At 33.7% G+C, this 16,733-nt stretch overlaps 1 protein-coding gene across 4 annotated transcripts in view; it reads right to left on the bottom strand.

Moving 5' to 3' along the window:
• The window catches only part of CEP128 (centrosomal protein 128), a 338,052-nt gene that overhangs the window by 278,675 nt on the left and 42,644 nt on the right, over positions 1-16,733 (bottom strand). For all 4 annotated transcript variants that reach the window (XM_045562464.1, XM_045562473.1, XM_045562480.1 and 1 more), the window contains 2 exons: positions 14,910-14,982; positions 9,464-9,580 (listed from right to left, as the gene is read on the bottom strand). In XM_045562464.1, the coding sequence (XP_045418420.1) occupies positions 9,464-9,580; positions 14,910-14,982 (190 nt within the window). The remainder of the gene's footprint in view (positions 1-9,463; positions 9,581-14,909; positions 14,983-16,733) is intronic.

Genomic DNA, 16,733 nt, shown 5'->3' with positions numbered 1-16,733 from the left:
GAATAGCTATCAAAAGAATGACAACATAATCTATAGTTTCAAACAAACAAAAAGTATAAAAATTAATATAATTTCACTCCAATAGAAAGCAGAAGAGGGGAAAAAAGAAGAGAGTTAAAACAACCCAAATAAGATGATAAAAACACTTCCAAAGGTATGAGTAATCACAGTAAGTATAAAATGACTAGTCCTGCCATTAATTTATAAGATGAGGGGTTTTTTTTGGTAAGTCCAGCTATAAGGTGTTTGTATTATAAAAAACATAGAAAAATAGGACTACAGAAGAAAGATTAAGAGGAAAAATGATTTGCCATGAAAATAGTAACGCTAAGAATGTTAATATCAAGAAGCATACTATAATGTATAACAATTGTTAAAAATAATTGACCAAGAAGTAAGTAAATAATATGCAGGAAACCACGTGCACAAAACAGATAAACGGAAACTGATAAAAATCAAAGGGAGAAACTGACAATCTTTATCATAATGAGAGACTTTAGACTCATATATTTAAAAAATACAGAAGAACAGAACAATAAAATTTATAAACTTGACCTATTAAATTTGTATTTGTGTATGTATATGTACGCAGCACACATAAGCACATAAAAGTCTGGATCCAAAAACCAGAAAATATATTTAATTTTTTTACTCTGGAGTACTTAGGAAAACATTAATCCTAGAACTAGGTCAAAATAGAAGTTTAAACAAATTGCAAAGGAAATGATAAAAAGTTTAAAAAGATGTAAGCACACATATTTAGGAGTGCCTTTTAGAATTTTCAGATAAGTCTTGAGTTATAGAGGAAATCATAACACATTATAAAAGATTTTGAAGGAAACTACCATAAAAGAATAGTATAACAAAACACATTACAATTTGCTTAAATTTACATTATTGATTTTAAAAAACAGAAAATCAATTAAGTATTTAATTTACAAATCTAAAAAACAAAATAGAATAATCCTTGAAAAAGAGAGAGAAAAAAGTAATACAGTTTAAGGGCAGAAGTTGATAAAACAATAAACAAAGCTAGTCAAAAAGAAAACTAACAAAATAATCATATTTCTAACACTAATTAAAAGGAATAACCAAAAAATAATAAAGGGCTATAATTGTTTTTTTAAATAAATTTCAAAACAAACAAAATAGATGACCAATAAAATCATGAATTAATTACCAAATTGACTTAGTACAGGCTATACAAACCAATAAACATTTAAAAATCTGAGGCACCAAAAAGGTAACAGGGCATAATTTGTTTTATGGGTGAGTTCCAACAAACATTCAAGAAATAGACAATCCCTCTCTTAAAAAATAAACCAGAAAACAGAAAAAGAAGGAATCTACCTAACTTGTTTTATGAGATTAATGTTGCTGTGCTTCCAAAGCCAAAAAGGGCAGTGCAAGAAAAACTTATCTCAATCATAAATACAAATATAAAAATCCTAAAAAAAAAAAAACCCTAACAAATTAATGCAGACATGTATAAAAAACAATATAGTATGACCAAATAAAGTTCTCAGGAATACAGTGAGGGCTCAACATCTATTCATACAGTCAACCATGTTTAAATCAACACATTTAAATATCAAAAGATAAGTACAGCAAGAAGAGTATTCGATAAATTTTACAACCCATTCATGATTTTAAAAATAAATAAATAAACAACAACCAAAAAAAAAAAAAAAACCTCTCTTGGCAATGGAATAGAAGGCAATGTTCTTTTTTTTTTTTTTTTTTTTTTTTTTTGAGACACAGTCTTGCTCTGTTGCCCGGGCTAGAGTGAGTGCCGTGGCATCAGCCTAGCTCACAGCAACCTCAAACTCCTGGGCTTAAGCGATCCTCCTGCCTCAGCCTCCTGAGTAGCTGGGACTACAGGCATGCGCCACCATGCTCAGCTAATTTTTTCTATATATATATATATATATATATTTTAGTTGGCCAGATAATTTCTTTCTATTTTTAGTAGAGATGGGGTCTCACTCTTGCTCAGGCTGGTCTCGAACTCCTGACCTCGAGTGATCTGCCCGCCTCGGCCTCCCAAAGTGCTAGGATTACAGGCGTGAGCCACCATGCCCGGCCGAAGGCAACGTTCTTAATGTGATAAAGGGTAGCATTCAAAACCAGGAGCAAACACCACACACAGTTAACACTCCAGAAGCATACAGAAGTAAGGCAAAAATTCTTGCTATCTTTGTTTCTATTCAACATTGTACTTCTGGTCCTAGCCAATGCAATAAGACCAACAAAAAAAAAAAAAAAAAAAAAAACAGATAAAAGAATTATAGAGAAAGACCAAGTTGTCTTTAATTTCAAATGATATATTCTACAGAATAGATAATAGGTCAGTAAAGCTACTAACAAATTATAGGAGCTAATAAGAACACTGAGCAAGACTGTTGGATATAAGAGCCATGTATCCAAACCAGTTGTACACCTATATACTGTAAATAACCAATTAGAGATGCAAAGGAAACATCCCATTCCCAATCGAAAGATAAACCATGAGGCACCTAGGAATAAGTCTAACAAAAGATGTACAAGGCCTTTATACAGATGATTAAAAAACATTATTGAAAAACATTAGAAAGGACATACTCTTCAAATTAACCTATATATTTAGTATAATTATAATCAAAATGCCAGCAGTATTTTTCATGGAACAGGACAAGGGATTTTTCAGTACCATTTACCAAAAGATAATAAAAGCTATAATAGTTAAGACAAAATGATATCAGTACAGGGATAGACAAACAGATCAATAGTGAAGCATATAGAAAGCAAACAGATATTACAGGTATAACTAGATATACAACAAAAGTGGAACTTAGAGTGGAAAGACCAATTATTCAAAAATAATGTTGTGGTAACTGATTAGACATATAAAAAATAACTTGGATTCCTTCCTCTCTCCAACAAAAAAATAAATTCCTGGGAGGAAAACCCAAATATTTTAAAATATGCAAAAGTTATAAACAAGTGATCTATACAAGCACAAATGCAAACTGACAAAAAACACATGAAAAGATGCTTAAATCACTAGGAGTTCAAGACCAGCCTGAGCAGGCGCAAGACCTCGTCTCTACTAAAAATAGAAAAGAAATTATATGGACAGCTAAAAATATATATAGAAAAATTAGCCGGTCATAGTGGCACATGCCTGTAGTCCCAGCTATGCGGGAGTCTGAGGCAGGAGGATTGCTTGAGTCCAGGAGTTTGAGGTTGCTGTGAGCTAGGCTGACGCCATGGCACTCTAGCCTGGGCAACAGAGACTCTGTCTCAAAAAAAAAAAAAAAAAAATGAGTTAACACTTCATACTCATCAGCCTGGCAAAAATTTAAAAGAATTATAACCACTACTAACGGTAGGAATGTGGGGAAAACCTCAACCATTACTGGCAGAAATGTGAAGTTTTAGAACTTTCTGGAAAAATAATCTGGTGACATCTATTATAATAAAAGATCTATCCATAGTAATAAAAGATTAAGTTGGAACCACATCAACTAGTAGGAGGAATTTCCAGAAAGTATTTCCAAAAGGAAAAAGATGTTGAAATATATGTATAATGTGATCCTATTTTATTAAAACGAATACATATTTTAAAAATCTCTATACATGCAACGATGTATATAGTCTCTATACGTCTGTCCAGGATAATTAAAAGCACAAAGAAAAATTTAGAGATATATTCCAGGTTATTAACACTGGTTTCTTTTTTTTTTTTTTTTTAGGGGTTAGGGGGAGTGGTTCATGATAAGAACAGAGGGGAACAGAGGGAGAAAAAATGAGCCACGTAAATAGGAAAAAAAATAAGAGAATATCTGCATATTTCATATGATTACATTTAGTTATTTAAACATTTGTAAACCAAATAATAATAAAAATCTTAAAAGAACTATGTGAGAAACAGAACCTAGTAAACTAGGTAAACATACGATCAAAATGATGTATTAATATAGTCACTACTTAATGCATTCAACAAATATTTAGTAAGTCCTACGTGCATATGCTAGACATGTAAAATGCTCAAAATTTAATTAAAAGAGACAACATATCAAGAAATAGTAGCTAACATTAAGAGACTGGGATAAAACTTTCAAGTATAATAATACGTATTACCAGAAACTGGAATGTGAGGGAGAAAAGGCCACCTTTGCAAAAGGTGAAAAAACAGTCAATGGGATTAGACTTTCTTAAAAGAATAAAATGTGTAGCTCAAAGTAAGACCCAGATTTATAGTATAGACACGGCTTTACCCCAAAAAGACCAAACACTAGAGAGGAAGTTTTAGAATTCTCCCTTGCTACACATGTTTTCCTACAAAGTAGTACATGTGTGATTGTCCTGTTGTGATACTCAGTGCTTTCAGGCGCTTAGTAGTCCGAGGGCTCTCTCTCAGTCTGCCTGTGTTATTCTCTGCCTACCAAATACCATGAAGGTCACCCAGTCCTAAGAAATGACTGAATTCTAGAGCTCAGGAAAATAAGGTGCATCCTCTGAGCTTTCCCCTCCTGCTTTCCATAGGATTGTATTTTAGTTTTAAGGTCTCATTTACTTGTAAATTCTAACGGTCTTTCTCAAAGCTTAGGGAGGCTGTTGGGATGATCAATGTGAGGGTGATTTAATGGGCATTCATATAAAAGGCACCCAAAATATCATGGGGAAAGAGAACCTTGTACATGAAATAAGTATATGTTAAAATGTGAGGGATACTACAAAAAAGAGGGCATTAGCTATGGAAATGAGAGAAAGGAAGTATTATAAATGGCCAAACAAAAGTATTGCAATTCAGCCTTGGAAAGGTAAGTAAAAATGAGGCCAAAATCTACTAGCCTTAGAAAGGCCTCCATGTCTCCACACAAAGTAGGGGAGTCTCAAAAGGAATTGTGGGAAGCGGGGTTAATGAAGTCAGGTTAGAGTATCTGCCTGACTAGGCTCTTCTCTGCTCTGGGATATTCAAAGTATCATGGAAGTCTCAAGGGAGACGCTAAAGCTATCAAGAAGACACTAGAAAAACACCCTTGGCTTCATGGAAGCTTTTCCCTTAATGAGTCCAAACTAAATATATTCATAAACAGCACCCAAAGCTTTTCTTATATAAAGTATCTATAATACTCAGCATCTCTGAAGCCACAATTATATTTCTGGGCAGGAATGAATAATTACTTCATTAGGTCTTTCACAATTGGTAAAGATGCCAAAAGATGAAGAAAAATGTTGACAAAATCTATCAAGTACTGCAGTTTTTCTTCATGAGGCCTTATTTTGTTTCCATTGGACCACAGACTGAAAGCCACTGATCTGAGCTCCCAATCTTAAACATTTAACAATTCCTCACTTAGTTTCTTCTACTAAGAGTCTTTCCCCTCACGTGTCCCACAGACGTTTCCATTAAGCACCTTTAAATTTTAAGGCACCTGAAGCAGCCTAGGTCATATGTAAGCATGGATATTCTTGATAGGGATGAAAGAGGAAATAGCAATTGAATATGTTATGAAATGCTCTGAAAAACACATACAAATACATGCCCAGCATTTATCTTATCTTTTTCATTTTAACTAATTCAACTGAAGATAAAGAAATAACCTTTAATTTACATGAAACAGCTAGTAAAAAAACTTGTCAGGAATTTCCAAGATGCATAGCCAGAAGTAAGAAATTTTATATAGGATTTTATGTAAATATTGGACCTGCAAAAAAAAAAGTTTTCATTGTGTGCTTCCAGTCAAAACACCTCTTTCCCAACTCTAGCACCGATCATGCCCACCCCTACTCCACTAAATTTAACCAAACTTAAGTAACTAGCAAACATTTGATCAAAAGAAGTTTGCAGTATGATAATGTACCCTTAATGTTAAGCACACACTTTATTGTTTATGCAGGAAAGGGTAATGGTTATAGGCTTAACAATATCTGAATGTGACTAGTAACAGTTCAAAGTACTAGAACAACCACTTGAAATTTTAAAAAGAAACATGAAAAGATTATTGTACAACCAATATAAAAGTCATCTCTCTTAAAGAAGAGATCTCTATTGAGATACCAAAAGAAGCTTGTTTAAAATGCAACATATGAGATCTGAAGGACAGTAAAAGTCCTTACCAAGTTAAGAAAATCTGGCATTCATGTGACTTCAATAGTACATGAATAGTTGAGGCTCAAAAAAGAAAGTGGATTCCAGAGCGTGCATGGCTCTTTTCCTCAAATCAGGAGAAAAGGAATAGAAAAGAGTGAACAATTCCTTAAAAACACTAAATAAGAAAAGCATAGTGGCTTTCCCTTAACCAACTTCCAACAATTAACAGTGTGGTTTTCATTAAATGGGAACAGATAAAGTTCTGAGGACCTAAGGATCTATTAGATCACTAAAAAGCAGCAGGTTTTAGCCAAAACCACAGATTGCCTCCCTGAAATATGCCATCATATCTAGAAATCTCTGACATCTCGGAATTTTTAATGAATACTCCTAATATCTTAACTTTTAAATGTCATAATTTTTATTAACAATGAAATATACATTTTAAGGAGGCAAAAGAGCACAGTGGCTAAAAGTCCAGGCCCACTTAGTCACCTATGGATTCAATTTCTCACCACAGACAGAAACAAAATACACAAATTACTATTACCATACTGTATGGGAATTTCCATGAGTTTTTTTAATATCAAAAAGAAAGCAAAGTGTTTTCTCTCCTTAAACATGACCTTTCCAGACAGTCTAAGCCATCTAACTTGGGAGCAGGAAAATACATGAGCCTAGACTAATCTTTACCAATTTCCACTGCACTGTTTATAATCCAAAACCACCTTTTAAAAACGTATAGGTCACTGCTTATATTAAAGTGACAAAAAATGAAATTAAATATTTCTTATCAATAGTGATCCTCTATTGTATTGTCAGAGATGGAATTCCAAATCACAGCTCAAGCTTTTAGTCAAATTGACAATTACAATGCAAATACTCAGGCTCTGGTTTCTCAAGAATAGGGGTGGGAAGCAATCTTCCCTTCCCTCTTTCTTTGTAATTTCGTGCATTCTGCAAAGAGAGAAGAAAATAAGTATGGAAAATTTCTCTAATTTTCTCTTGCAAAAAAGAACAATTGTCTCTTCAGTACTATTCTTATGCTCACCAGATGTAATTTGCTTTGAGAACAAATGTATAAAAATCAAGGTTAAAAAAAAGGCTACCCACATGCTGTATCTAATTATTCAACAAAGTATCCTCTTCAAAGTAATTACCAACCAACAAGAGTATGCCTTCTTTTGTGAAATGGAAGAAAATGGAATTTTAGAAAACAAAAGCAGATTTTTCCATCAGCTTACATTAAATTTCAGGGTTGCAATTTTTGTTCCTAATTTCAATTAGCGATAATCTCCTAATACTTAAAAAAAAACTGTCAATTAAGAAAGGTTAGTGATCTATAAGCATATATAAGTATATTTTTAGAACTTTTAGAGAAATTAGTTCATAAATGAAAAAAATTTTTCCATTTGATTTTTTTTTTATTTCAGCTTATTATGGGGGTACAAAACCTCAGGTTATATATATTGCCCATGTCCCGCCTATCCCCCTGAGTCAGAGCCTCAAGCTTGTCCATTCCCCAGACAGTGCGCCTGGCACTCACCATGTAGTCATACCTCCATCCCCTCCCCCCACCCCCACCTCCCCGAGTCAGCACCTTCAAGCATGACCATTTCCCAGACGGTGCGCAACGCACTCATCATGTAGGCATACACCCATCCCCTCCCCCCACCCCCCGCCTCAGTCTGATATCCAGTTGGTATCATTCCCCAATGTGCATTTAGGTGATTTTAATCTTTTGGTTTTCTTATAAGTTTAGATCTAAGAAACATTTAAAGGGAATTCCAACAAATGAATTTTCTAAATAGTAGTAATGAAATATAGCCAATGTAATAAAATAAGAATCCATGAGTCAACACAATGAGAAGTTCTTCCTTACAGTAGGATAAATATATAAAGAATGAAGGAATTAAAAAAAAAGTACTATTTGCCACCATTTATATTAATAATTATTTCAGGTAAGAATCAACAATAGATGCTAAAATTAGTGGGTGAAAATATGATAGAAACAGGGTATTTTCAAGTCTCAAAAAGTCTCCCCATGAAATAAGGAATTAGAAAGGAATAATATTAACTTTACAGTGGAGAAGCCTGGTCGGTTACACTATAACCAAGTGTTCAGTTTTTACCAGTGTTGTAATAAAGTGACATAACCTGACTCCTGATATGATACTACGGGGAGGATGCAATACCAATTATCTGGGTTTCCTGCCAAAAGTCCCTAACCTGAATCTAGTCATGAGGAAACAGTAACAAATCCAAAATGAAAGCCATTCCACCAAATAACTGCTAGCACCCTAAAAAGTCATCATTCATGATGACTGAAAAATTGTTTTAGATTAAAACAATTTTTAATCTAAACTAAATGCTATGTGTGAACCTACATTTTTACCTTGAACCAGAAGGACAAGACTGTAGCAAAATTTGAATAAGATGAAAGTATTATATTGATGTTAACTTCCTGATCTTGGTCATTGTGCTCTGATTACACCACATTATTTAGATGTAAAAGTACTTACATCATGTCTGCAACTTACTCAAAAAAATTTCATAAAAAATACATATATATGGATGGGTACAGAAAAAATGATAAGGTCTGATAAAATATGACTAATGAGGGAATCTAGGTGCAGGTTATATAGAAATCCTGTGTTCTAATTTTCAATTTTATCATAAGTCTGAAATTTCAAAATAAAAAAATACCTAAAAGGTAACCATTCTCTGTTTTGAATTGGTTTGATGATAATCTAATTCAGGAGTTGGCAAACTTTTTTCTGTAAAGAGCCAGACTGTCAATATTTTGAGCCTTGTGGGCCACATAGTCACTTTCACAACTACTTAACCCTGCCATTGTGTCACATAAGCACTCACAGACAATATGTAAATGAATAAGAGTATCCATGCTCCAATAAAACTTTATTTACATAAAACAGACAGTGGGCCAGATTCAATCTGTAGCCCATAGTTTGATGACCCCTGGAAGCTGATTATCCAACATCTGGTCCATGCCCAGAAAAATTAACCAGAGTACACTTTCAGTAAATGTTTTTTGAGTACATGCCAGACACTATGTTAAGAGCCTTACTGGCATTAACTCATTTATCCTCTCACTAATCTGATTAGGTAGGTGGTATTATTATTGCCATTTTCCACAGAGGAAACTTGCCTAGAGAAGTTAAGGAATTTGCCCAAGGTCACACAGATACAAAGTATGAAACCAGATAGGTCTAATTCTGTACACTGACCTATAACCAATATGCTATACTTCTCATATGAATTATACTGTCACATGTAACAACCAAATAATTATAACCACTTTAACATGGCTAAATAACTATCCAAATTCAACATGTACATCCCAAGAAAGTATTTCTCACAAACCTCCTGCAGCTGCAAGGACATAAGTCCCAGTTGATCCTGACGTCTTTCTACCACCTTTCTTTCTGTGCGCATCTCTCTTTCTATTTCCTGAAGCCGCTGCTCCACCCGATCTGAAATCTAAATATCAATAAAGAGAAACCATGACATTATAGAGCTTGTAAGCAAAAAAGAGATTAAATTGAGGAGATAGTTTACACCATATATACTACTGCTCAAAGCATTTAATATGGGCTTGTTCATAGAGCGCTAATGACACTTATAAAACAGCTGAAAAAATTAACTGAAAGTTACAAAAGAAAATAATCATTAGTCTCCAAATAATCCACACCTGAATCCCAATAATGACCTTGAATTTTTTAAAGTACAATAATTCAACAGAACAGAATTAAAAGTAATAAACTAGAAAAGAGTGCCCTCTGGTGAGTTAGAAGGAAAATACCAATTTTGCCAAATGTTGCATTTATTACCCAATTAATGATAAACTATTCTATCTAATTAGTTCTTTTTCATTTTTATTATCCATGTGCATGACCTGCCTTATCAGGTATTTATGTTTAGGTGCAGTAAATAATTAGAAGGGCTTTATATTAGCTTGTCAATCTTTTCTACTGTGATCTACTAAAAATAAATGAGCTGTAAAAGATCAAAAACTAAAGTCAAACTCAAAAATGTTTAACTGGGACTCTCTAAAATAAACATGAAAGAATTTTTCTCTCTGACACAAAATTTTCATTACTAAAAGCTGTGCAATTCAAACACATCTCATGTATATCAATATATGTGTGACTCACTAAATAAAATGTATATTATTTGACAATGTCTATGTTTGGTGCAAGAAGATACATGAATACAAGACACTTTGCACTCATATAAGAGAAGCAATAAATACAGCCCTGTTATAAGAAATATTTTGCCACCAATTCTGTGTTTGACAAAGAGTCAAGAAAGGTCCTGGTGATGAGGGACCTTATTTGAGTGAAGGATTTAGTTATAAAAATATCAAAATAACAAGAATAAAAATTAGAATGGCTTTTAAGGTCAGTATTTAATGAAAAGAAGTTAAAGAAAAGAAAAGCATTCTATTTAATGGATTATATTCTAACTTTTCAATGTGTTGATTCTTGAGATCTTTAAAAATACCTGATGGTTTAAAATTCCTTTAAATAAATATTTGTTATACACCCTGCTGTTGTAATCTGTGCAAAAACCGTGTTATCCTAAATGCAGTGTTGACAGAATTCTTACAATACTATTAATGATTAACCCTTCCAAAAACAGCTGAATTCATACTTATATTTTTATTTTTAATAGTGACCCTCCAATGGAAAACTAAAATAAAATTGACTTTTTTCTCCATAAATAATCAAACACAATAATCAAACACAATATGCACTCATATCACATTCAACTGGGTAAAATCTAGGCAACTAATGAAATGAAATTTCCCCTATGGTAATGAGTCGTATGCAACATCAATTGTTTGGCACCACAATTAAGCATTAACAGAAAATATATGCCATAACACCATGCTATAAACAATAACTACTCCCTTCCAACAGACAATTTGAAATGAACCAAAAAAATCTATGATTCACAAAGGATTAACAAATCAGATTCTGGCATGTGTGACGGCAACCAATACTTTTTTTTCTCTCAAGGAAAAATGTGTTCCATAAACTTTTAAGATATATTTTAGTTACTGAGAAATGCATGATAAACAATTTTTGCCTCAGAATAATATATAATAAATGTGATTAACAGCGCTTACCAGTAGAAAGTGAAATTGGTGGGAGATAGGGCCAGTCATTTATTTTCGCTTTATATATCTGTACAATATTTAAAACTTTTCCACAGTGAATGTGCATCACTTTGGTAATTTTACTTTAAACTTAAATCTGAAGGGGGGAAACAGCTGCAGCCTCTGAGAAGCTTAACACTCAAATAATGAAACTGCATTTTCTCTGGCAGCAAGCTATCATGAATTGACAAATACAACACAATATGTCAACCAGTTATAAAATGTAAATGTTGACTTCAATTGGAATAAATGAATCACAAAATCTATATTAAGCCTTGTACAAACTGGAAGCAAATATCACATGGCCTTCAAAAGACCTTATATATATAAAATTCAACAATATTAAAGTTTTGCATGAGACAATTGTTTCTTAATTAGGGCTACACACACCAATGTGAGGTCTGAGATGCCCTCTGTGCAGTTATGAGACAACCTTACTTTGACAGCAAATTACAGAAAGCACAAAACAAGCTGTAACATCACAACTTGATGTGAGGAACTGGCACGTGAACAATTCAACTGAGTGCACAATTAGGTGAGTACAATTTTCAGAGTTTAGACAATACAAAAGGCTATGTCCTAATGAGCTGGGGACACTGGACAGTTGGGTAAACTGGAAAGCTGTATATACCAATTACAATAATGAGCTGAACACCAGTGAGGTGTGACATCCAGTTGTACAATCATAGCTTTATGTGATGTGGAGTAATTCCTGATGCATAGCAATGATGACATGAAAAAGTTTGGGATTTCTTTGAATTCAGCCAACTGCTAACTTTTTACTTAGTGGCTGCATTTTAAACACACGGAAAAATTCTAGAATATATATATAATACCTACTTGTTTTATTTGCCATGTGAAAGAGGCAAATAAATGAGATGGAAAAATGAGATGATAACTATGTTTATTATGGGGTCTCTTGTCACATGATGAAAGGAGAAACTTACCAAATGTAATGTGAACAATCCAAATTAATCTTATCAAACCCCAAATTCAAACCATCCCAACTATCTGACAGTTTCAAAAAACAGCACAATGGTACAACTGGATACCTGGCCCACTCATGTCTACAAGGACTTCAGCAGAATATTAAGGGTATCTGAATGTAAATCAAAGTCCTCTTGCAGGCATGCTCAAAGTTGTATATCTACATAGCAAGTGAAAGAAGCCTCATGCAACAGGTGAAAAACTTGGTAAAATCTTGTGCGTTAGAAATAGAAAACATAGAAATGGAATCTAATATATATAAAAGATTCACAGAATTTCACTTCTAAAAATGACAGACTAGAAAATTCAGATGAAAATAACTAAAAAAGCTAGAAAAAATATTTTCAATAAAAATGTGTTTTAAAACATTGGAAAGTTGAGAAGCAGTAAGAAAACTTGAGAACAAGATTCAGGAAAAGAAAGAAACCAGAGGGACCAGTCCAACTTTAGGACTACTTTTCACTTGAAATATCAGCTCACTTCAGAAAACGTAGCTTAAACAGAGTTTCTAAGAGATTTATGAAGTTAAATGGGAAAAACATGAACTTGAGAGTCTTCCAAGTAAAGAGTCCCTGATTCATCACCCCCTTGGCCTTTGGACTGGAATCCTGAAGGGCTGTACACTAGCAGTAAAGGTGAACAAGAAATACTTGAAACCTGCAACTGAAGTTTAACTTTTAAATTTCTCAACAAATAATAAAGTAATCCAAGATTGCTACTGGCTCTAGTCCATGAAAAAAAGCAAATGTATATATTCTCAGACATCATAATGCCCTAGGCTATCAATTATCTATTCCAGTAGAAAAAGACGACAACACTTTATCAGTTTCCCCTTTCAAGTGAAGGTTACACTCTAGAATTTATGAGAATTTAGGATCTTAGGGATGGCAAAAAAAATGTTTTTAAATAGAATTTACGAGAAGAGCCAGAATATCATTTTGGTAAGTTAAAGAGGAACTAAGAGCTACATTCTTAAATGTTTACATTCAGTTCCTGTTTAGAAAATATATAACTCAGACAATGGCGCAGATTCCTTGCTGTGTAAACAAACCACTGCAATTAACTAAGGAATGTACCAATCTGATAATCTAGAAAGACCTTTATTTGAAGGACGTGATGTTTTAGATATTTTAGATCGGTTCAAGTTCAAGGTGCCCTTGGTATGCCTGAAAAAAATCTAGGACTTTTTGTAAAAAAAGAAGTATCCCATATCCTGATAACACATTAGATGCCACATCATCGCACACTGACTGCAAAGATTTTGTCTACTGCAACAGAAGACAGGCATTGTATCTTCACCTTTCTGTGGCTCTTCACAAAGAAATTAGCACCAAAAACACAGAAGAAATATACTTTTATGTGCCTAGGTGTTTATTCATATTTTTGAAAAGGTCAAGTTTCACTGCAAGAAGAGCAATAATGAATTGACCTCTATAAACATAGATCATACCCGCTCACGCCTGTAATCCTAGCACTCTGGGAGGCCGAGGAGGTCAGGAGTTCAAGACCAGCCTGACCTAGAGTGAGACCTCCTCTCTACTAAAAATACAAAGAAATGATTTGGACAGCTAAAAATCTATATAGAAAAAATTAGCTGGGCATGGTGGCGCATGCCTGTAGTCCCAGCTACTCGGGAGGCTGAGGCAGTTGGATTGCTTAAGCCCAGGAGTTTGAGGTTGCTGTGAGCTAGGCTGACGCCACGGCACTCACTCTAGCCAGGGCAACAAAGCGAGACTCTGTCTCAAAAAATAAATAAATAAATAAATCATACCCATCTCTTAGCACATGCAGGCAATAAATTCAAACTTCAAAATGAACTCAAAATATCAATGTAAGGAATTGTGAACACAAGTGACAACTGGAGAAAAACCATTTTTTCTAGGAAACTTTCAATTTGAATAAAACATCTCAAAAAAAAATCCTGCTAACTCTCCTTATCTTGAAAAAACAAAAGGTGTTATGGGAAATGAATAAATACACATCGCTCCTGAACTTGACAAATTTGTAATAGTTTTGTGATACTTCCTATTGATATTTTTCTCCTAAAAAACACAACTGATGATACTAAGAAATGGACACCTATATGTACTTTATTTTTTACCTTAATTCCACCAAGGATAATGATTTGATACAAATAAATCACTGAAAAATGAGTGTCAACAATCTGTATGAGATAATAAAACTTGGGAATTAGGGGTATTTTCCACTGGCACCATATCAAACAAAACCAGAAAGCCAAGGAGGTCTTTGTAGCAATTGTGATTACACACTTATGCAAGATGACCTGAAAATACTTAATGGAGAGTGCGGCACAGTCGCTACAAAAACCATTCTGCATTTCTCAAATATCATTTAATAAAAAGAAGAATCACTGAGCCAATGAAATTTAAATTATCTTTTAACTATCCATAATAAACCACAAAAATTAAAGCCAATGTTAGTTCTACATCTAATATACTGCTACTGTGATATTCCAAACTTAAATGCCTAAAATTCATGAACATTTTATATAAGAGCTACAAAAACGTATTTTTAGACAAAATGGCATATACCATCCAAAAGGTTAAACTCTACTAAACTTTACTGTGACTATAACCAACCCAGTCACCCTCCCACTATCTACATATGAAATAAAACTTTTTATAAATAAAGAGTTCTCACCACTTCTTTTTTCTGGGCTTCATTAAGTTTTTCAGTCAATTCTTCCAAAGCCCTTTTTGTTTCAGCATCTGACCTAGGTGAACAAAGAAAAAGATTTTAAGTTGGATATTTGAGAAAATATACAGAATTAGTGAAATTTACAACATGGAATTTACAATTTATTCCATGACACTCTACTGCAGTGGTTCTCAAACATTAGTAAACATATGAAGCACTTACAGGATTTGTCAAAACACAGACTGTGGACTCTACCCCAAAAATTTCTGAATCAGCAAATCTGGAATAGGGCCCAAGAATGTGCATTTCTACCAAGTCTGGGGACCAAACTTTGAAAACCACTGCTACACTAGAATATCACCCTCAACAAATAAACATGCTGTAGTGTTTCTCATTTTTAATTAAGAAGAAAGGAAAAGAAGGAGGGAGGGAGAGGACAAAACTCTTGATCTCACAGCTTCTCTTCTAGCAATTTCTAATTAAATTACAGCGGTGTACTGTGTAAATTCTATCCTATCTTCCATTACCTTTTCCCCCATGAAATTAACAACATACATGATAAAAAAAATCAGTACAGACTTATTAAAAAAAAAAAAGAAAAGAAAAAGCCTTTCTGTCTCATACTTTCTGACCTCTGGCTCCACTTCCCTCTAGCAACCATGCACAGTCATTTCCATTCTTAATTTTTTTGCTGGTTACTTTAGTCATTTTCGGCTCTAGACATTTTTGATTGACTCCTGTTTTCAAATACTTAGCTCACTCTCCAATTTCCAGTTAATTTATTATTTTCATTTCTTCTAGGGTCAGCCGTGTAATTTTGCATAATATATTTATACACCTTATGAATTATTCCATCATAGTCAAATTGATAATTTTTGTTCACGCTCACATTTTAGCCAGCTTCACATTTGGATCACAACATGCTCCCATGCATTTGGTTTTTCTAGGGTTTCTCATAATCATTTGGCCTTTTATTGGCCTTATGTATCACATCCATTGATAATTTCCTCCCACTTCTTGCTAAATCATCTATGAGCAATCTACTCCATTCTTTTACACTACATTCTTCACAAAAGATACTGACTTTCCTGCTTTAGTTTAGAGTGAATACTTTTTGGGCCTGCTACATGGCTGTCTTTCTGGAGTCACTTTCACTGAACCCCTAGGTTAGTTTTGCTATTTCTTAAAATATGTATCTTTCTCTTTCTGGGTTATAATCTTATTTTATTTATATGTCCTTAGGTAATTTCCTGAAAAAGAAGTTACCTTAAAAAGGTAAATTTTCTAAACCATTAAATCTCTGAAAATGCCTTTATTTTTACCTCTTTCTTAGCTTTTATGGTTCCATGCTCTCCTGGACTTCCCACATCTCACTAGCTGTTCCTTCTTAGGCCAGCTCTCCCTCATATATAAGACTCCTAAATACTGAAATTCCTTGCCACTCAGCCCTGTCCTCAATGCTGTCCCTATAATTTTTCTCTTGATATTATCCATTCCCATAGTTCCAAATGCTGACCAGACCAGTCTTAAATTTATATCTCTAACATAGGCTTCTCCTTTGAGCTCCAGAGTAAATATCTAGCTGCATATTTTACATTGTCATTTGGATACCTCACAGGCATCTCAAACCTAATATATCCAATGCTAAACTCTTAATTTCTACCCTTCACGTATCCCAACCAGTCTTCCATATCTCAGGAAGTAGAATTATCATCTACCCAGTTACTCAAATCAAAAATCTTGGCATCATCCTTGGTTTATTTTCCCTCACCCCCCATTGCCAATCCATTACCAAATCACATCTTTTGATTTCCAAAATAATCTTGA

The sequence above is a fragment of the Lemur catta genome, chromosome 1 (assembly GCF_020740605.2).
Source record: "Lemur catta isolate mLemCat1 chromosome 1, mLemCat1.pri, whole genome shotgun sequence".
In the NCBI taxonomy this organism is placed as follows: domain Eukaryota; kingdom Metazoa; phylum Chordata; class Mammalia; order Primates; family Lemuridae; genus Lemur; species Lemur catta.
The sequence above is the reverse complement of the archived record's forward strand: the minus strand, read 5'-3'. Positions and strand labels throughout refer to the sequence as shown.